General features: G+C 36.1%; 1 protein-coding gene across 2 annotated transcripts in view; it reads left to right on the forward strand.

The window, feature by feature from the left end:
• The window catches only part of UNC13C (unc-13 homolog C), a 691,503-nt gene that overhangs the window by 559,277 nt on the left and 108,731 nt on the right, over positions 1 to 23,495 (forward strand). For both annotated transcript variants that reach the window (XM_055436715.2, XM_088839621.1), the window contains 2 exons: positions 2,968 to 3,045; positions 17,046 to 17,134. In XM_055436715.2, coding sequence (XP_055292690.2) covers positions 2,968 to 3,045; positions 17,046 to 17,134 — 167 coding nt within the window. The remainder of the gene's footprint in view (positions 1 to 2,967; positions 3,046 to 17,045; positions 17,135 to 23,495) is intronic.

A 23,495-nucleotide genomic window follows, 5' to 3' on the forward strand; every position in this document is an offset into this window, starting at 1 on the left:
CCAGATAATTTCAGAAAATATTCTGATTTCCTTGGTATCAAAAATTGAAGATTTTGAAAGGTGGCTATGAATTATCAAGGCCAATTCCTGTCATTCAGAAAGGAAAAATAGCTTTAAAAAGCCCCTGCATATTTCTACTTTATGTTTTGACACTTATAGTATTTTATTTCTAATATGAAAAATATAAATCAGCATTATATTATCCTCTGTATTTTTCTTTATATTTTATACTTTTCAAAATGAAATTTTTATAAAGAAAAAAATCATTGATATAGCACACAAGCTTACTTTTCCTTCCTTAATGCTTTTCTTTCCTAATTATTGATGTCTTGACCAGTCTTAGACTTTCATTTAAATGCCAAGTGTTATTTTAGCTTTTCCATAAAAGGATATTAGTCAGCTACTTAGTTTAAGCTTTCAGCTAAGATAGATTGAAGAAGTGCTTTTGCACATTTGTGTATGTAAGTATCACTGCTGTTTCAGATATAAATTGTTAAATATCTTTAAATATCAAGAACATTGAAAATTATTTTTTGTTTTCTCTGTTTACTTATGACAATATTCCCATTTTGTCTGCAAATAGCACTGGAAACTTTTAAAGAGAGACGCCTAAGAGCTGACCGTGATATTTGCTTTCCCAGGGGCTAAGAATTAAAGATGACAGTTAAAATATCTGTGGCAGAATAATTTTTTTTTCTTCTGTGACATTTTAAATTTGGAATGGGTCACAAGTTTTTAATCCATTCTTCTACATTCCACATTATAGCAAAGTAATATTACCTGAATCAGAATTACTTGATTTATTTTAAAAATCTTTTTCAACTCAGAAACATAATTTGGTGGGATCTTAAAAAATACAACCAACTGGTGAAATCAGGTTAATGATCCTTTTACTGTGGGTATTTCAGTTGTTTATTTGTTGTTCATTTACTAGAGAAGTAAGTAAAAGTTGTTCCCTGATTAAGTTTAAGGTAGAGTTGTATAATTCAATTTTCAGTAGTGATTTGATAAATTGATTCAATGAAATTGAAATTTGAACATGTCAAGGTCAGCGGAAGTTTAATCAAAGAGGGATGTCTCACATTTTTTATCTCCCTCTGGATAACTGCATCTCTTTTTTTATATGTAGCCTTACTCAGGTCAATAGCAATCTATGCCAAGTGAGCCCAAGTGTCTGTTCATTTTGCTCCTTGGTAGCTCTTTTCCATTGGAAATTATTTCATTAAAAAGGCTTGGAGTTGGTTTAATGTGTAAAGCTAGAACTAAAGCCCTGTTATGTGTGTCAGAAAAAGAGATAAGCATGAATGCTAATACCAAATAATCAGAGTCTACCCAGATAACTTAGAACCATGGAAAGCAGGATGATACAACCTTTACCCATGGAGTCTTCCTGCTTCTTATTAAGAGCTGTGCTCTTCCTTAGTTCTTTCCTCTCTAAAAAAATGCCAATGACCCCCTCCCCTAGTGGATAAAGCTCTTTTGATTCCGTTGTTGACACTGGGTCAAGAATCTGAAATCCTGAAAATCTGATCATATATGCTAGATGATAGGACTAGACCTGGATCCAGAGACTCTCAACTGGCAATCCAAACCAATTTGTAGAATACTGTGATTCAGCTTACTGAACAGAATCTATAGGAGATAAGTCTGTGTTGTAAAAATAAAATATTTAAGTGCCTGAAATTAAGAGAGTAGAAGTTCTAAATTGTTTTTGTAAATTCAAGTTAGGATGTGGTCACTTTAAGAGTCAAGTAGAAAGTTCTTCAAAGGTGTGTAATGTGGTTAAAACAATGATAAAATCTTTCCACTGATGAGCACTAACACCTCTCTGATGTCCTGGAAGTCCTTTGCAGGTTTCTCTCTGATTCATTATTGGCTCATTTCCCAGCACCTTGGAAGGCATATCCATTTTCCTTTCTCTGACTCGTTTCTTCCCCTGATATGCTGGTTCTTCAGAATCAGCATGTAGCAAATGTTAAGTTATTCCATAACTATGCTGAATTCTGTTATTAATTAACTTCAACTTTTCTGAGGACACATCTAGCCCTTTCACAAAGCTTTACATCTTTATGTTATTGTTATATCTCTGCCTCCTTGAAAAGAAGTCAAGGAACATTTTTAAAGCATGTATTCATGTGTGAGGCTGTATGCAGTACTCTGGAAGAGAAAGCAGAAAAAGACACAGCGGTGCATACAGTGCTTTTAAGGTCAGCTGGCAAGACAGTGAAAAGCAACTCAGTTGTGAAGTTAAATAAAACAAATGTCAAGTGAGTGATGAAAGGATACAATCTGGGAAAATGAAGGCCCTAACCTGAATGATGAATGTGACTCAAATAGGAGAAGAGGTTCGAGTGAAAGGCCCATAAGCTAAGCCAAGCCACCAAGCCTGGAAAGCACAGTTGTTTGGTGGGGAATAAGCCTCTTGGAGCTGAGAGTTCATCATAATATAGGAGAGGGAGATGAGAAGAAAAACATGGTTTGGAGCTGTGTAACTAAGGGCCTTCAATACCAGAGTGTGGACTTTAGTGATAGTAAGAATTTATTAAAGGTCTTTGAAAGGTGTTTTGGTTTTTTTTTCATTTTTGAAACTTAGATGATGTTTTAGCTTTTGAAACAGTGAAACAACAGAATAGTTTAAACTAGTTTGTTTTTCTTAAAGTAAATCTTTAAAAAAAAATCTGAATTTGGTTAATTTTGAAGTATAAAATGCCACATTGCTAAGAGTAAATCAATTCTAGTAATAAGTCTCCAATGATTTACTAAGTACAGTATTAAATCCCATTGCCCAAAGTGGCTATATATTCCCTCTTCTATGATTAACTGTTTAAAAAGTATAATCTTAAAGTGGCATAATTGTTCTATCTGCCAAATAGAATAGGATTTCAGTGATAGCTGTATATTATTACATTGAAGGCCAACCCATTCAGTAATTTAATGAATTTCTTGTTTTGTTTGTTTTATTTAAAGCCCTGTATATTGATGAACAATATTCAACAATTGCGGGTTCAGCTGGAAAAAATGTTTGAATCCATGGGAGGAAAAGAGGTGAGTACATTTGTATGCCTACAGTTGCTAAATATCTCCTTAGAGATCATTAGCAGCATATATTTCTTTGCTACAGAAAGTGACATAATCAAGTTTTTACATGGGTTCACTACAGAACAGGAAATGCTAACAATCTAAAATACTATTAACAGCTAAAGTGATCATTATCCACAATAGAATAATTCAGTATATACATCAGAAGTGTGACTAGGAGGATGAAGATGGGTCAATAACTTTTTGTAGTGTGTGTGTATATATATTTTGTCATATATGCACAATTAAATATATTTATGTATATGCTAATGATCTGTAAAGTTCCATCATTGCAGATGCCTTTTATTGTTCTGTGCAATGTCAACTTAATCCTGATTTTCTTCTGCAGTGTGCTTTGCGGCACTAGTGGTTTTTGATGTGTCGCTGGTTTATTTTTTGCATCTCAAAAATCTCTGCCAAAACTGTGCTGTGTACTGTGTCTGTAATGTGTTGTGTCTTTGTCTAACATCTCTGACTTGCAATTCCATGAGCAGAAGAAGGAAGGAGAAAGATTCTTTTATGAGGTTTGTAATAGTAAGCATCTTATTCTTTACCTGGCTGTTTCCCCTCCAAATCCAAAGACCATTGCACTTCCTACTTGTTCTCATTTGCTTGTTTGGATTAGGCAGACCGTGAAATACTAGCTGGGCACCTGCGCCCTTGAGCTGCCACAGTCTTGTATTTCACAAACCAACATGAACATCTGGGGGCTTGAGGACCGGAGACGGTGCCGCAAGGGAAGTCCTTGCAGCTGTCACTCTCCCACCACCTACTCTGTAAATCAATCCCAAGGGAGGCTAGGATGAGGGGATATTTTTAAGTTTTATCTACATGGTTCCTAATTATTGTGGTAAGTGCGTGAGATGTACGTAATGCTAGGTTTGATTTCAAAGCCAAGGTCTCATTCATTTCTAAATTGATAAGGCTGAAGATGCTTTTTGGTTTTTTAATTGGAGTAGAGTTGCTTTATGATGTTGTGTTAGCTTGTGCTATACAGCAAAGTGATCAGCTATACCTATACATATATACCCTCTTTTTTGGAATTCCTTTCCGTTTAGGTCACCAAAGAGCACTGAGTGAAGTTCTCTGTTTTATATTGTAGGCTCTTATTAGTTATCTATTTTATACAGAGTATCAGTAGTGTGTATATGTCCATCCCAATCTCCCAATTTATCCAAATACCCCCACTTCACACATGATGTTTGTTTTAATCCCATAAAGACATGTATACATTTTCATCCCAATGTCTTTTTCATTATTCTCGAGCCTCAGTCTTTAGAGAAATGAACTATTTAGCATTCTACAAATAAGAAGCACCAGGGTACATGGATGAAGGTACAAAACTTCAAAAATGAACTTTTCTGAGCTATGCTGCCACTTCTCTCTCAGTCTAGTTTGTATAAAATAAGGCTTCATTCCCCAAAATGTGGTAATGGTTTTTGCCTGGTTTGAGGGCATCAATCTCATTTTTAAAATTCTTTTGCTGAATCAGGTAAGCACTTGGGGCTCATAGCTGGAGATTCCCTTTTCAATTTAGGGATGTTTTATATTCAGACTTTAAGTCCACTTACTGTTTTGAAAAGTAGTGAAGAAAATACTAATTTTTTTGTGGGAAATTCTCTCTCGCTTTAGTGAATTTTAAAGACCACAAATCATTTGAGGATAGAGTTATATTTGAAATGCCATATTTCCAGAAATTTCTCCTAATGCTGCTACTATATCATTACTATTTTGTGGCTGAACTCTGAGAGATATACTGCTGAGCTGAATGTTAACCAGACAAATTATGCCTGTATTTAAAGGAAACTGTGTGGGCCAAGCCACCTGCTAACCAAAAAAGCAGTGGGGCGGTTTGTTCACCAACCAAAATTGACTGCTTGTTTCAGATAAAACTGCCCATTTGAAAGGTACAGGTTTTAGTGTGATAAATTGAGTTGCAGATCTGTGACTATATCACAGAACTGTATTGGAGAAAATACATGATGGAAGATGAGCTGAGCTGGGTGCCTTCTCCCTTTATAACTCTTGCAATGCCAATTGTTAAACTCCTCATGCAAAATTTCAAGCAAAAATCAATTAAATTAAATGAATGTCTAGCTCCTAAAAATGGAATTTGTTAGAGGGACAGCATTGACCCTAGCTCCTTTCTTTTCCCAATTTAAATATTTTTTCTCCCTGCCTTCCCTCTCTTTACCGTCTTTCTGTGATTCTTCTGTCTCCCTTTCCATGAAGTTCTTATCTGTTTTTCTTTTCTATTTTCATCTTGTGCTGCCAAGAAAAATCTTTAGGCAGGCCATGCCAGTTTTGTGTAGGGGTTGAGGAAATGTGAGGAAGAAGCCTGATTTGAACCCAGGTCTGAGAGTAACAGGCAGCCTCTCAGGAAGTATCTATCTTAATACAGAATGATGTTAGAGTTGCTGATTGCTACAATGAGCCTCCAGAACCTCAAAATAATAGAGTTCTTTCATTCTAGTTATCTATATGGCAATATTTAAATGGTTCCTTGAGTCTTTCATAAAGATGAAAAAAGATTTTATTGAGAAAAACAAATTTGCCTTTTGATACGCAAAGTATACACAGCACTTAAATAGGCATGTTTGGTGGCCTTTAATGATAAGACAGTGTGTTTGTACTATTGCCAATTCCCAGTTGTTTTCTCACAGTGGGACTGGTTATAAAACCTCGACTATTTGCTAAGGAAAACTTTCTAAACTAGATTTTATCCTTCTTCTAAGAGTTTCTTGTTACTCTGTGCCCCACCATCTGTACTAGGATGTTCTCTTCTTGCTACAGAAAACTAATTAGCAAATGATTGCTTGTGCATTTTGCTCAGAATAGTTTTTGATGCCATGTGTCCATTAGTTGGCTTCTGACCGTAGCGTGGCCGGCCTCTTGGAAAGTCTGTAAAGTGCCAGCCACTTGCAGGCCTGCTTGCATGACGCTGTAGCTCTCTGTTGCTTTGACCCAACCACTGTTGGGGCAGTTGCTCTTTCTTTGCAGGGTCAATCTCTTTTCCCCCTGGAAACAGAAAGAGTGTTTAAAACTTTTTTTTTGCTTTTTAAAAAAGTCACTCTCTACGTGGCGTCCAAGATAGAAACATTGCCTAATGCTGTGACAGTCTTGGGGGTCATGCTGTTGACACTAACTCCATATACAGCCACTTGAGCAGTCCTGCAGTAGCCTGTGGGTCCTGTAGGCACATTCTTTTTCAATGCCCTATTTAGAAAAAAGAATCAAAAGAGAAGAGCAACTACTAAATTTCTTCTCTTATCGTCTCTTATAGTCTGCATACAAATTTTCAAGAGAGCATGTTTTGGCTTGATGACTCTCTGATTACTCTAGAAAATAGGAATTTTAAAAATTCACATAAACTGTGAAGCAAACATATCCTTTAGGAATGAGGCCCAGAGTCTTTTTTTTTTTTTAATTGCCTCCCAGGTGATCTTTAATGTTCATACAGTTTTGTGAATCACTATAGTAAAACAGATAAAATAACCAAACTGTGGTAGGGACTGATTTGAGCTAGAAGCTAAATCATTTACACCACAATTCCCTTGTGGTATTACTTGTCCCTGTGTAACATTAACAGCAAAACAACCATTAGAATGCCAGGCAATAATTTTCATGTAGTCATTAACAATTGTTTTATCTTTCTGGGGCGTTCTTTCTATAATAGTTCAAATAGCTCAAAAATAAAACATATATATTTTTGTATATATCATTTTAATAGCTTAATTTTGTCATGAGTATAACTCTGCATATATCAATTGCAAATAATACTTAGTTCTATATTCAATTTTTCATAAAAACATATTGCTGCAGTATACAGAAGGGACTTAGTTGTAGTTGCTTGATCTGCAATCTAATTTGCACAAGTACAGGAAAAAGAAAATCAGATAATCCCAAATTTAATTTCCTTCCAGAAAGTTATGAGATATTGGTTATTAACTTGCGTTTTGGTAATTGGTTTAGAAGAATTATGACCATGCTGTGTAAGCAGAGGGTGCATTACTCCTTCACAGTATTGTGATGATAAAATAATCTTGAATAGTAGAATATATAATTATTCATAGGCCTGCTATCCTATTAACCATACTTCAAATTCTAGAAGTTAGCCATTTACTAACTTCTAGAGGGCAGGTATTTACTTAGCTAAATTCTCTCATTCTGCAGACCACAGAGCAGACCAAGTAAGTGTTACAGCAACGTTATTGTTATTGATATGTCTCAGAAGGATTAAATCTCTTGACTCATCTTACCTTGTTAAGCTTTCCTGAACAGGGCTGGGAATCAGGGACATAATTCACCTATCCTAAAAATGTACATATTTTAATAGCAACTTAATTATCTTTTGTTGCAGAGATGCAAACTATACTGCTCTTCATTTTTTAATGATGAATTTGATGTGTCAATTAGAAACTGAATCTGTCTAAAAGTGAACATGTGTAGCTGATTGAAATTCATTGTAAAACTTACTAGCCATACAGATGCAGCCTTCAGCTAAGCAACCTCTGATCAGAGAGGATAGAAATTTACTTCTGTTCTATTTCGGTTAGCAAAGTTCTTTCATACTTTCTGGGCTACAGGGGTTGAAGACCCCTTCTTTAAGGGGAATAATACTTCGTGCCAGTAGTTTTTGAACATTAGCAGGTATGAGAACCACCCAGAGAGCTAATTATAACACACATTACTGAATTCCATCCTAGACTATTCAACTCAGTAGATCTGGAGTTGGGCCGCATGACTTGTATTTCTAACAGATTCCCATGTGATGCTGATGGTACTGGTTAGGAGACCACATTTTAAGAATCAATGCTCTTTGCTTTTAGGATAACTACCAGATACTTAGGAGATGGCTTAGAATACCTTTATGCCTTATCTATGCCTGTCTCCTAACCCACCTACTTAAAATATTTTGAATTTTGAGAACACATTGGACTCGGTGTATTTGAACAGATCTTGAGACAACATGCAATAGATAGGGAAGTATTTGGATTAAAGAACATAATAATCTCAAAATATAGGTGACTACCTTGCAGTCTTATACAAATATCCAGCATTTTTAAAACTCTGGACTTCTATGCTTACATTTTATATATAATTTTATTAAAGGAGGTGTTACAGTTGTAAAGAGGCTAAAAACTTTATGTTCAGGTTTCTGCTCTTGTCTCACCTTTTCTCAGTGTAAACAGATATAAATCTCTAGTTAATACGTTAAATGAGAAGCCATCTGTGATTTCTCTTTTCCAAAGAAAATAAATAATAAATTAGAAAATAAAATTATCGAAGTAGGTACTAGATGTCATTAGATACTAAAGTAGTCAGTTTTAACTAGTCATATTATATCTTCCTGTTAGTTCCAAACTGTTTCCTAAAGCAAATTTGCCAAGTTCTTCCCATGTAGTTGAAGTGTCTACTGATGTCTATTTTCTGAAGGGTGACAGGAGTTGAGATAGGAAATAAAGATATTTAAATAACTGCTCTTGCTGTCAAGGATCTTCTAAGAAGAAGTGAGTCCTTGTAAAACAACAGTCAGAGCAGAGCTCCCTGTTGGGCTCAGTGAAAGGGATTTTTAGAAGACAAATGCCTCCTGTTCTGCCTGAACCACTTTAGGTACCTCTTACCCTTGGGGCTGACTGCCTTAAGAAAAACAGAGATAACAGCTTGCTGAACATGAAGAAGAATGTACTCCTTCATTAATTCATTTTTCAAATTATTGATTTGCTGAACAACTATTATGAGCTGTATATTTTTACTAGACTACAGAGGTACAATAATTAATAAAATGTAGACCCCCACCCTCAGAAAACTTTGAATTTATTAGGGAAGTCTGAACAATTAAAAAGATAAGTTTTATTAGGGGAATCCCCATTTCTAATTTCTATTTTAATCCCCATTTCTAACATTGCAAATGCGTGTTTCAAAGGAGAGTTGTAATTGTTACATTTTATCCCACAGTAATTCAAAGAATCAACTCAAACTAGCTTATTATTGTGTAAATAAAACTCAAAGGTGAGATGTATTTGGCTGAATTCAGTAAAAGTAAGCAGGTATTTCAGGCTTCAAGAATGGAAAACTTGAATTTTAAGTGCTGGCCCTTTATTTTGACAGACTGAAGATACTACCTGGTTTCTTTCTCCTCCTAACCACTCTGCAATTAGAGTTAATAAATTGGAATTAATAGAAAACTAAGAGAATATTGAGGGCCAAAAGGGCAAATCACATTGAGGCGATTTAATAAATATGATTGATTCTAGCTCTGCTGTTACATAAAGTTCAGCTAACTGCTAAGCTGGCAATATTAAGGAAAGGTGCTCCCTTGGAAGCTGAGAGGCTTCTGGGTGGAAGATCCATGTCAAAATAAAATCCAGACCCAAGCAGGTTCTTCTTGTTAACCTCATTTCCCAGCTCATTCTCCAGACAGCACAGGGTCACCCCCATGCTACTGAGCATTTTTTCAACTAAACTTCCTCTGAACTTTAAGAAAACTTCAGGGGAGAAAATGCAAGCCATAGCCAGAAGGGAGAGAAACAGAGTTTTACTTTAACTGCCATTTTCTATAATAGACTTATTTTATCGTCTTATTGTAGATCCCTTGCAATTGTTTATGACTGCATTAACGAGCCATAAATCAATGCAGGAACTTAGTAAAACTTTACTTCTCTAATCCAGCCAATTGTCCCTCTTCTTCTTGGCAGAGTGGCCATCAGGCACCTCACACAGATGGCTCACTGAAGGCATTCTGCTGACTCTGACAGGTCCTCAGTTCAGCTGATTGAACAGCCTGCTGAACAGTGGTGAGATTCAGTAATGTGAACAACTGAAAGGCAAAGACAGAGTGAGCAGGGCAAACAGTTTTTACAGAAAAAAAATCTGAACATAAAATCTGTGTCTCATTTCTTCTATTCCTGACATCCCGACTCTGTCCTGATTCATAGTCAGCCAATAGGTAGAGCTAATAAACCCCATATTCCTTCCCAGTCAAGTTATTGTGCTTGTTTGTCTTTTTAATGACCACAGTCAGAGAATTTCTTAAAAGAATATAGTTTCTCAGATCGCTTTTTCATCCTCCTGTGGCCTCCAAATCTGTCAAGTGAATGACACATCATCTAGACCTAGATTATCCCCATCCGTAAGAAGGAAATAACTGAACTATAGGATTTCTGAGGTTCATTCTAGTCTAACAATCTATAATTACAAGGAAAAGAACCTCGTTAGCAAACCATAGAGTATAAGGTTAATGTATGTATCGTAGATGAAAAGGAAAAAAAATGTTTTAAAGAAAAGAATGCCATGTCTCTCATATAAGGCTTGAAGGTATTTTTAAAAGTTCAGAGAAATAGAAATAGAAAAAAAATAACAATTTGCCATATATTCACTAACTCAAAACTATATTGAATGAACTATACAAGATGAGGCATTTTCCCCCTTCAGTTGTCTAGTCTGAAGAACCTAACTTAACATATCTTAAAGATATTTAGTTGATTTGAAACACAGTGACAGATGGTTTTACTGCATATTCTCCTTAATTAGGATGTGAGACAGCTACTGATGTTCTTCCATTTTTTGAAAGCAAGAAGTTAGGAGCATGAATTTATATAATTGATACCTCTAGCATAACAGTTCATTCACATATGAATGGCACAAAAATGTCATAGTCTATTTCTGAAAACAATATTATAAGTTCTTGGGGAGGTTCTCTCATATGAGGAATAAAAAAATAAAGACAGAGTTGCATTGGTAGATCTAGGGCATAATTTTTTTTGTAATGGAGAGAACCGTATGTTCTTTATTTCTGACAACATACCATAGTATCCATGCTGAATGCTATAGGTCTAGAAAGTGATTTAGAGCATTTCAAGGAGAGAAATTTCCTGCTGAGTTCACTAGTGAATTTTCACTGATTTCTCAATCATCTATTTTCAGTTGACCTAGGTACTTTAGGATGGATAAATTCTGGTCAAGTAGAAGGACTGGAGAAAAGTGATATTTTCAAAATAAAAGAAATAGCAAGAGTCCAGATAAGGCTGTAAGAAATTCCTTGAAGCACTTGCCTGGTTGAAAGTCAGTAGAGGGGTCAGCAGGTGCCATGATCAGATTTTGGCTATATTAAAACAACTCTAGGAACAGTTAGGAGGATGGAATAGAAGTGAGAAAACAGCAAACACAACCTGGATGTGATTGCAACATAGCTTGGATGAGAAAAATTCTGCATCAAAAAATGAAGAGGATGGGACAGGTGGAGAGAACATTTCATAAATATATTTGATATTCAAGTAAATATGGAAGGCAGAAAGCAGAGAAGATTCAAAGAGGGCTCTCAGAATTCTGCCTTAAACGATTGCAGGCTAATCAATCAAATCAGAGGCAATAAGAAGAGAGAGAAACTAAGGTTGGGCAGGTAACAAGTTCTCTTTTTGATAGGTTGAGCTTGAGGTCATCAAAGTGGAAAAGGTTAATAGGATAGAATATGCTCAGGCATCCTGTTACAGCTGTTGGTGATGGTATGGAGATCATTAGCATAGAAATGGTAGTTGAAACCATAGGCAAAAATGTGATGGCTCAAGAAGGGAATACAGAGTGGAAAAAAAGAGGACTAGGAAGGAAAAAGTGAAGACATTGATATATAATGAATATACAGAAGAAGAGAAGTCAACCAAAGAGATAGACAAATAGGCAGAAAAATAGGAAATCTAGGAGAAGGCAGTCTCTGGGGAAGCAAGGAAAGAGGTTGAAAGAGAGAGTAAACAATAGTGTGAATGTAGTCTGAGTAGGATAAAGTCACTGGTCTTAGCAATTAAGAGATCATTGGTGATATGTGAATATTTCAGTGGAGTATCCAGAGCCAAAACCACACTATAAAGGATTAATAAATATTTAAGAGATAAAAAGAGAATTAATTTTACACTTATGTTGTGCAGTTTGAAGGTCAAGAAAAGAAAAAGATACTAGCTAGATATCAATGAGAAAGTAATTACAAATAAGTTGGGATTTTCTTCTATAATTTGTTTACATTTTATGTTAATATAAATGCTATTTAAGTATGATTTATACATTGGAGTAATAAAAATAATAATGGAAGAAATGAAGATAGACCAGGATATTTGATGGGAACAAAATGCAAAAAAAGAAACTCAAGTTACATTCTACATTTCTTTTTTTAATAGAAATAGTGGTGAAGTTAGCATTTACAGGATTTTCTGCAAAAAAATCTTGACAAGGATGTGACACCCACAAGACTAATGACCAGATTTTGAACACTGTAAAGATAAGGGCCAGGGGACCTTCCTACTCTACATTTCTTTCAAATAATAGAACCCTAGTGCTGATGAGCTGAACATAAGAAAGGGCAGTTTAGCAGCCTGTAGAAAAGAGAAAGGAAATGACATAGTAGTAAACACTGTGGAAAAGGAATAAAATTTCCATTAAAAACCCTTAACTTCTTCCATGAAGTGAAGTGAAGTCGTTCAGTTGTGTCCGACTCTTTGCAATCCCATGGACTGTAGCCTGCCAGGCTCCTCCGTCCATGGGACCCTCCAGGCAAGAACACTGGAGTGGGTTGCCATTTCCTATAGGAAGCCTTTATTTTTCAGTAGTTCGTACTGAACTATCTAAAGAATTTAAATTCAACTTTCCAACCCACTAGTTGTATCTTTAGTAAGAACTTAATGGTTGGTTTAACAATTACTGTTACAAGAGGTTGAAATAACATACAGTCCTGTTAGGTCCCTTAGGGAAAGAATTTATGCTGGGAAAAGAAAATCTAGTGACAATATGGTAACCATACTTTTGGAACCAAGAAAATATCAGGATATAATCTGGCATGGTCTGGCAATGACTCAACACTTGAATTTGGGACTAACCTGGTAGCTCTAGAACATGTAGTTGCTAAGGAATGAAAGATTTCAAATGCAAGAGTATTCTGTTAATAAGTCAGTTCAAAGCATCAATCTAAGAAGAAGGAGCACTCTGCATATCACAATTACCTTTGAAGGCATTTTTTCATGCTTCTTGCTGCCCAAATAGTAGTGAAGTTTGCATTTACTGAAGGATTTTCTGCAAAAAAAATATCTTGAAGAAGATGTGACACCCATAAGACTAATGACTAGATTCTTTGATACCGTAAAAATAAAGGCCAGTGAATTCTTAGGCTTCCAGGGACAGATACCCAGGAGAGAAATTTAAGTCAGGTAGAGTTTAGTGGAAGAGAGAGATTTATAGAAAAGTTAAAGGACACTGTCGTATAGACAGTGATAATGCAGAACACAATTAGTGCACAAACAAAAGTCACTAACTGTCCAGGGTTAGTGAAACATGGGGTCAGATTTGCAAAAGAACGTGATAAGTAAATTATCTTTTAAAGAAAAGTGGAAGTGAGCCTTGAGGACAAAGAACTTCAAAGATATCTTGCCTACTAGCTATCTCTTCCAGAGAATTCATTAATATCACCACAGCTCAATGCTATAAATTATCTTAGTGGTATGGAAACTCAAATACTATATAAGCATCACCATGGTTCACTCAGACCTTTAAAACCACCCTTTATCTGGCCTAAATTTTGGAACTCCCCAACTTTTCAAAGTGTGGATAAACTCTGTTGTGAAAGCTGTACTATAAATTCAGATTTTGACCCAGTATTCTTAAATTTTCATGGAGTATGTTCCTCTTTACATGGAGTCACTTAATATTTTATTTTGTTGCCAGCCAAGGTGTTCACATACACCTGCTAATATAGTTTCTAATTTAAAAAATTTTTAACTGTGGCTTTTGAATGCTTGAAATTTATTTATTTTTGTTTCTCTTTTTGATTTTAATAATTATAAACGACAATATAAAGATGTGCAAATTATTTTTTGATGTCATATTCCTTATAGAAGTAGGTTAAGTTTTAAACATTTATTAAAAAATTAGGTAGCTTTTTATCTTTCCAAAGTGGCCAGTAATTTGTAAAATGTGCTATTGGGAATTTAGGCAATAAATAATCAATATATAATCAATTAATATAAGAAATTATTATTTATTATAAAATTTAGAGAGTTTGTAGGAGTAAGAAAAATTTTCTCAACTTGGACATAAACAAATGCAGAAAAACTCAAGAACTGGTAAATTTGCTGGCCAAAAAGACTGTTTTATAATTAGATGAGTATGATATTTATGCCCATTATTATTACACAAGATCTTCAATTTACATATTGGCCTCATAATTACTGTTTGTAGTTAGTGGTTTACTGGTGTGCTTTAAATAAATATCAAAACACTTAACTAAAACCAAACCTTTTCCTTTTTTTTTTTCTCCTGTTTATATGATAGAGTCATTCTGGCTTCACCCACTTAAAAACTCATCTTCTCTCAGGAAATGAAAACTGTCAGCCAATGTTTAAATCGCTATAGTTTGACAGTTTCAGATTTTCAAGTAATAACCAATTATTTGATAGGAAATTTCCATTCCCAAAATACCTAAGATAGACTAAAATGATTCATAGGAAAATAGGATAATTTCACCCAACTGAGCTTTTTAACCATTTTTGTATGACTTTAAAGTCATTATATTAACAGGTGAATAAGGTAATTCAATGTGTATATCAAACTAATATGGGAACAAAATATACACTTTAAGTAAGCAGCCCAATTTCCTGAAGAAAACGATGCTGTTGGAGGTGGTAGTTATGTGGAGGAGGGCAGAACAACCACCTATCCCCTCAGTAAGATTTACCAAGGAGTGGGGGACCTGGAGAAAATTCTTTGGGAGGTCTTCTCTCATTTTCTGTTCGCAAACATTTTTATCCAAGAGAAGTTGGGTTAAAACTGATATTAGGATAATAGCAAAAACATGTGATTCAAAAAAATAATCAGCTTTCATGGTTCCTAGGATTGGGGTGAACAATCCACATATGTTTTCTTGGTTAAGAGTTGGGAGATATGGTTTATTACACTAATTGTGTTTAAATGCATATCAATGTCAGAGCTTTTTAAAAATAGGCAATATCTATTATTTTATGAATTACTGCCTTGCTACTGGTTATAGCTGAATGGAACTCCCAAAGTATGAGGCTTAGGGTTATTGTAAGTTTCCATCTTCTAGAGAAATCTGTATGTGTTAAGCTTGCTCATGCATGTGTGGATAATCTCTAATGATGGCAGCAGAAAATGATATAGACCAGAAGAACAGCACTGACTCTGATAAAGGGGCTGCTTTTGCTGCTGCTTTTAAGTCGCTTCAGTCGTGTCCAACTCTGTGCAACCCCATAGACAGAAGCCCACCAGGCTCCCCCGTCCCTGGGATTCTCCAGGCAAGAACACTGGAGTGGGTTGCCATTTCCTTCTCCAATGCGTGAAAAGTGAGAGTGAAGTCGCTCAGTGGTGTCTGACTCTTTGCGACCCCATGGACTGCAGCCTACCAGGCTCCTCCATCCATGGGATTTTCCAGGCAAGAGTACTGGAGTGGGGTGCCATTGCCTTCTTCGGATAAAGGGGCAGAAACTAACTAATGCTAAAATCACCTAGATTTGAGTGAAAATTGACATTAAGGATTGGTTTGATATAACCAGTAAAGCGTCAGGTGTTAAATGGTATTTTTGGTTTATATTCTGTTTTTAGTCATGTCAGTATAACACAGAGGAATGCAGCTACTGAGGTGTATAGATAATACTTTTTCCTAATAGTTTCTTAGTATTAGGAAAGTTTCTTGGAGGATTGTAGGATGTATGATCAGTGTATTCTATTAGGGAAATTTTTGATCCTGGGTTAGCTTCCAGGAGTTTAAATTGATTTGTGTCATACGTGTATTTGGTGTTCTTAGGTTCTCTTATTTATAGTAAGTCTTTCTTTCATTTGCTTGACTCACCAAGGTTGTCTTTATCCTAAGCCCATCTCTTCAATAATAGACCAACTTGAGCAAGAACTATAGGTACTAATGGTAGGAAACTGAATTTCTGAAGACTCAAATGAAGATTGGTTTAAATTTCAGAGAATATTCTAGGTTTCCTTTTACATGAATTTCTATCAGCTAGATACAATACATCTGTTATATGTCATTCTATTTTGAAAACTAGCTTGCAAAAATATAATTAACAAAGGATAAAATTTTCTAAAATGCTGGTAAAGTTTGTGTTCATCCATCACTTTAATTATAAAAAATTCTGCCACATTAACAGTTTGGTGTTTTATTTGTTTGTGTTTACTTATAGTGTAAGTTACTTTCTAATATTGATTAATATTATTTTAGAACTGAAATCAGATAAAAAGAATTTGGCTTTTACATTGTAAGAATAAGCATAATATGTCATCTTGATTTACTTATTTTTACCCTTCCCCTACATAAAAGAAAAACTTAAAAAAATATATATAAAATGGGAAATTTGAATCTTGAACTCTGAGTTAAAAATTGGCATCTAGGAAGAAAAATTAGGCCTATCACCTATAGAGAAACACACTGGAGCAATAGGATAATTGTTTATCTATTACTTTTAATTCTATACTTGAATAAATATGAAAACTCCTTCAACTAAGGCACAACATAATGTGCAAAAATTAATTTTTAGCAATTTTATAATTTTTCAATGGTTCTATATATTTACAGGGATGTTACAGATGAAAATGTTTTCAAGCAACACACATGTTCGACTAACATATGACCAGTTTTCTAAGTCATTAAATTATCATGTTCTGTAATATATTTTGTCATGCCTTGCATCCCACTGCTATAACCAACAAAGGCTTTGCTCTATAGCTGTTTTTTTGTATGCATGATGTGCATTTTAATCAATTTTTTCATAGTAAAAACTTTTAATTTAATTCGAATTTTCTAAATTTTGCATTTGATTTCAAAGATTAAAGAAGAAAACAAAAAAGGATATGTATGCCATATTGTTTGAAGTTTACCTTATAATCAAAATGCTTCATGCTTCCAAGAAATAAAAGCTATGCTTTCTCAGAACTCCAAAGTAATATTTATGATCTCTTTGCAGTTAGATCCTGAAGCTAGTACTGTTCTAAAAGAACTTCAGGTTAAACTCAGCGGGGTTCTGGATGAGCTCAGTGTCACTTACGGTGAAAGGTAAGTGGCCTAAGTAATTACTATCCAAATGTATTATAATCATGTCTTCAGTGCTGTCTCTCTCCTCTGACTGTCTGAATCCATTTAAGACTCAATTTAAGCATCACCACCTCTGGAAAATCTTCCATGACCCTGCACTTTTATAGTGATGTCTTGCTGTTTGCTCCCCAGAACTCTGAGTATCCTGCAGTTGAGGAGCACTGACAGCACTACGCTCGAAGTTCTGGCTCACTTGCCTGTTTTCCTCTCATTACTGTATGTTTCTCTCATTACTGCATGTCATTCCACTTTGAAATTCTAGTTTTTAGAGCTTAGCAATTGGCTGTTGAAGGAACAGAGGAAGGAAGAAAAGCAGCGAGAAAATCTTTACATGCATGACAGGGATGAGTTGTATTCATGCCATATATATCAGTGTCGTTTCAAAGAACTGAACTCTTAACCCCATAACTGAATTAAGACAGCCTGCTATGTTTTAGGCTTTAGAAATGTTAATGCAATTAGCTCATGAGAAACTACTAACACATCTATGTTATGTCTTTTTTTACCGTTAATTAACTTTGCTTATTAATGGTGTGGTTCTAAAGAATGAGAAGTTCATTCTAGATAAACTTCATTTTGGTCTTATAGGAAAAAGTCATCATCTCATCAGCAAATGTTAAAATAGGAAATTAATCACTTATCAATAATATCATTTGCAATATTTTCTCCCAACCAGTAAGTTGTGTTTTCATTTTGTTGATGGTTTCTTTTGCTGGGCAGAAGCTTTTAAGTTTAATTAGGTCTTGTTTGTTTATTTTTGCTTTTATTTCCTCTACTTCAGGAGACAGATCCAAAAAATACCACTGTGATAGTGTTCTGCCTTTCCTTTCCTCTAGGAGATTTATGTATAGTATCCTGTTTTGGGATCTTTAATCCATTTTGAGTTTATTTTTGTGTTTGGTGTTAGAGAATGTTCTAATTTCATTCTTTTGCATGTAGCTGTCCAGTTTTCCCAGCATGATCTATTGAAGAGACTGTCTTTTCTCAATTGTATATTCTTGCCTCATTTGTCATAGATTAATTGACCATAAGTGCATGAGTTTATCACTGGACTTTCTGTCCTATTCCATTGACCTCTGTGTCTGTTTTCATGCCAGTACCATACTGTTCTGATTACTGTAGTATTTTAATATAGTCTGTAGCATAGTCAAAAGTCAGAGAGCATGGTTCCTCCAGCTCTGTTCTTTCTCAAGATACTTTGGCTATTTGAGGTCTTTTGTGTTCCCATACAAATTTTATTTTTTCTTCATTTCAGTAGTGTGAAAAATGCCATTGTTAATTTGATAGGGATTGCATTGAATCCTTAGATTGCCTTAGGTAGTATAGTCATTTGAACAGTACTGATTCTTCCAATCTAAGAATGTAGTATATCTTTCCATCTATTTGTGTGATTTTCAATTTTATTTCATCAGTATCTTATAGTTTTTGAAGTATAGGTCTTTTGCCTTCTTAAGTAGGTTTATTCTTTGGCTGGTTTGTTTGTCTTCTTGGATATAATGGTAAATCAAACACATCTTTGAAGAAGTTAATTAATTTTATGTAGAATTTGCTTTAAGTATTAGTTCAATAAATATTGACTTATTATTTTAACCTATGACTTCAGCTCTCAAGATTGAAATTTATTCTTAAGGAGAGGGCTAGCTATCTCTTTGGAGTCTAGTCATGACTTATTTGTGTATTTTGAAAAGACACATGCTTAAGAGACATCTCTGATTAGTTTTGCCACTCTTAAATCAGAAACACTAAAAAGAAAAAGACACAAAGTATCATACTTTTTCTCAAATATAGGAGTGAAGCAAAGTAAACTCCTATGCTTGGACTGCTCTTCAGTATCAGAGGTGTGTTCATCATCTTCATGGAGCGCCCCGTCACAGTTTAGATGCTGAGCCAGATGCAGCCTTTGATGTATTGAGTTTTTAGGCTTCCCTTATAAAAAGAATAATTATCATATTTTCCACACTACCAACCAAGTCTGTATCTCACTCTCAGAGTGGGTGGGAAGTCCATAAGGATCAGTCTGATCATGCAGTAGAGTCAAACTGAATAATTTCAGTCTGAATCCACCTTTCTTTTGGTGTAAATTAGTGGTTGCAAGTTTTAAAATTAAGTGCATAATTAATTGCCCCAAATTCATTTCATCTGCTGTTATTAAAACCCACAATTAAATTATTCTACTCTATGTAGCTGGCAGGATGATTTTTTCAGGAAAGCCAGGGCAAAGACAAACCAAACATCTGAAGCCTGGGTCTCTGGGTTATAATACACACATAGGAAACCCACCTGGGAACTGAGACAAAATGAGATAAAACTTCAGTGATATCTTGATGATGTTCTTAACGTTTTCTAAACCTTTGCCACTCAGGTTTCTGCTTACGCACATATTTTGCAGTTTAATTCTTTGGTTTATTACATTTCTTTTAACCTTTGGTACCAGTGGCTAGCTGGATTAAATAAATTTTAAAAATCAGGAACATTTCCTAGGAATTCTGTGTGTGTTCTGTGTCTACTCAAGTGTTCATAGTGTCTGTCATTATTATCTGGTACTGTGTGTATGTGTGGATGTGTTCAGTCACTTCAGTCGTGTCCAGCTCCTTGGACTATAGCCCACCAGGCTCTTCTGTCCATGGCATTCTCCAGGCAAGAATACTGGAGTGGGTTGCCATGCTCTTCTCCAGGAGACCTTCTCAACCCAGGGTTTGAACCAGTGTCTTCTGCATCACAGGTGGATTCTTTACTTCTGAGCCACTTGAAGCCCTACTGATTAATAAAAAGTTTTCAAGCAGAAAATGGATAGAAAAAAAGACTCTTTAGGTGACTTTACCAAAAGTTGATAGAGACAGAAGGTTTTCAGGTCAGATGCTAGTGCTGATTCAACCTGGATTAATGGTAGGGTAGAAGAGCATTCTCTCTTATTCTCTGGTAATCCTTCCTCCATATGTCTGATCCCACACACAGAGCTGTCTTCTGGTGGGTGTTTACAATATGGGTCTGTTGTAGGAGCCTGTTTGTGCATTTTTGGATCATGAGTATCATGCCTTCTGCTCAGTCAAGCCTCCACCTCATTTCACTGATTTAAGAATCAGTTCTAAGAAAGTAGCTATTTCAAAGGTGCTTAATACTACAGTTAGCTGGATCACTGATGACCTAGTGGTAAATCAACCAGGTCAAATGTTTTCCAACATGATTTACCTTTCCTATAGATTGCTGCAAGTACCTACCACTACTTTCTTGTTGCTGTTCAGTCTCTAAGTCATGTTCGACTCTTTGCAACCTCATGGACTACAACATACCAGGCTCCTGTGTCCTCCACTATCTCCCAGAGTTTGCCCAGGTTCATGTCCATTGAGTCAGTGATGCAATCTAACCATCTTATCCTCTGCCACCTCTTTCTGTATTTCCTTCAATCTTTCCCATCATCAGGGTCTTTTCCAATGAGTCGGCTCTTTGCATCAGGTGGCCAGAGTATTGAAGCTTCAGCATCAGTCCTTCCAATGAATATTCAGGGTTGATTTCCTTTAGTGTTGACTGGTTGGATCTCCTTAAAGTCCAAGGGACTTTCAAGAGTCTTCTCCAGCACCACAATCTGAAAGCATTAATTCTTTGGCATTCGGCCTACTTTCTCATCATGCACAATTACTGGAAAACCATAGCTTTGACCATGTGGACTTTTGTTGGCAAAGAAATGTCTCTGCTTTTTAATATGCTGTCTAGGTATGTCATAGCTTTCCTCCCAAGGAGCAAGTGTATTTTAATTTCATGGCTGCAGTCACTGTCCACAGTGATTTTTGAGCTAAGAAAAGAAAATCTATCACTGTTTCCACTTTTTCCCCATCTGTTTGCCATGAAGTGATGGGACCGGGTGCCATGATATTCATTTCTTGAATGTTGATTTTTAAGCCAGCTTTTGAACGCTTCTCTTTCACCCTTATCAAGAGGCTCTTTAGTTCCTCTTTACTTTCTGCCATAAGAGTGGTGAGTGGTATCGTCTGCATATCTGAAGTTGTTGATATTTCTCTCGACAATCTTGATTCCAGCTTGTCACTCATCCAGCCCAGAATTTTGCATGATGTAGTCTGCATCTAAATTAAATAAACAGGATGACAATATACAGTCTTGCCATACTCTTTTCCCAGTTTTGAACCAGTCCATATTTCCATTTCTGCTTCTAACTGTTGCTTCTTGACCTGCATACAGGTTTCTGATTATTATTACCTGGTAACTCTTTCTCTGCTTTTTAATATACTATCAAGGTTGGTCATAACTTTCCTTCCATGCTAAAGCTGAAGCTGCAATACTTTGGCCACCTCATGCGACGAGTTGACTCACTGGAAAAGACTCTGATGCTGGGAAAGGTTGGGGGCGGGAGGAGAAGGGGACGACGGAGAATGAGATGGCTGGATTGCATCACCGACTCTGTGGACATGAGTTTGAGTGTACTCCGGGAGTTGGTGATAGACAGGGAGGCCTGGCGTGCTGTGGTTCATGGGGTCGCAGAGAGTCGGACACGACTGAGCGACTGAACTGAACTGAACTGAACTGAACTCTTTCTCACCATTCCCAAGATGTGATTAATTTACCCTCATTATCCTAACTGGCTTTTTTCTTACCTGCTTGTGTGTGTATTATAATTACACTTATTGTTAAAGTTGGAGAGTAACAGACAGCAGAGAGGACTACTGGATATGCTCAGAGTCTCCACTATTTAAATCTCTTACTATTTTCTGCTGTTTAGTTAGGAAGCACCAAAGTTGGTGTAGGAGGATATAAAGAATGAAAACAATAATACTAAGGATTATACTTCACAGACTTAGTTAAATCATTTTTTAATCTTTCTTCAGTGCCTGCCTATGTTGGATTAAAGTGTATTTAATAAGTAACCTAATGTTTAATTGCATTTATTTGCTGTTGTTCAGTCACTCAGTTGTGTCCAACTCTTTGCCACCCCCTGGACTGCAGCACCCAGGCTTGCCTGTCTTTCACTATCTCCAGGAGTTTGCTCAAACTCATTGCCAATGAATCAGTGATGTCAACCAATCATCCCACCCTCTGTCACCCCCTTCTCCTCCTGCTTGCAATCTTCCCCAGCATCAGTATCTTTCCCAATGAGTCAGTTCTTTGTATCAGGTGGCCAGAGTATTGGAGTTTCAGCTTCAGCATCATGCCAGTGAATATTCAGGACTGATTTCCTTTTGGATGGACTGGTTGGATCTCCTTGGAGTCCATGGGACTCTCGAGTCTTCTCCAAAACCACAGCTCAAAAGCATCAATTTTTAGCGCTAAGCCTTTTTTTTATGGGCTAATCTTATATTCATGGGGTCGTGGAGAGTCGGACACGACTGAGCGACTGAACTGAGCTGATCTGAATCTTATATCCATAAATGATTACTGGAAAAACCATAGCTTTGACTATACAGACCTTTGTTGGCAAAGTGATGTCTCTGCTTTTTAATGAATTGTCCAGGTTTTTCATAGCTTTTCTTCCAAGGAGCAAGTGTCTTTTAATCTCATGGCTGCAGTCACCATCCACAGATATTTTGGAGCCCAAGAAAATAGCCTGTCACTGTTTCCATTCTTTACCCATCTATTAAGATTCCAAGGGAACATTTCATGCAAAGATGGGCTTGATAAAGGACAGAAATGGTATGGACCTAACAGAAGCAGAAGATATTAAGAAGAGGTGGCAAGAATACACAGAAGAACTGTACAAAAAAGATCTTCATGACCAGGATAGTCACGATAATGTGATCACTGACCTAGAGCCAGACATCTTGGAATGTGAAGTCAAGTGGGCCTTAGAAAGCATCACTACAAACAAAGCTAGTAGAGGTGATAGAATTCCAGTTGAGCTATTTCAAATCTTGAAAGATAATGCTGTGAAAGTGCTTCACTCAATATGCCAGCAAATTTGGAAAACTCAGCAGTGGCCACAGGACTGGAAAAGGTCAGTCTTCATTCCAATCCCTAAGAAAGGGAATGCCAAAGAATGCTCAAACTACCCCACAATTGCACTCATCTCACACGCTAGTAAAGTCATGCTCAAAATTCTCCAAGCCAGGCTTCAGCAATATGTGAACCGTGAACTGCCAGATGTTCCAGCAGGTTTTAGAAAAGGCAGAGGCACCAGAGATCAAATTGCCAACATCCGCTGGATCATGGAGAAAGCAAGAGAGTTCCAGAAAAACATCTATTTCTGCTTCATTGACTATGCCAAAGCCTTTGACTGTGTGGATCACAATAAACTGTGGAACATTCTGAAAGAGATGGGAATCCCAGACCACCTGACCTGCCTCTTGAGAATCCTGTATACAGGTCAGGAAGCAAC

This window comes from Moschus berezovskii, chromosome 9 (assembly GCF_049115385.1).
Source record: "Moschus berezovskii isolate FMDL1 chromosome 9, NW_MosBer_1.0, whole genome shotgun sequence".
NCBI lineage: Eukaryota > Metazoa > Chordata > Mammalia > Artiodactyla > Moschidae > Moschus > Moschus berezovskii.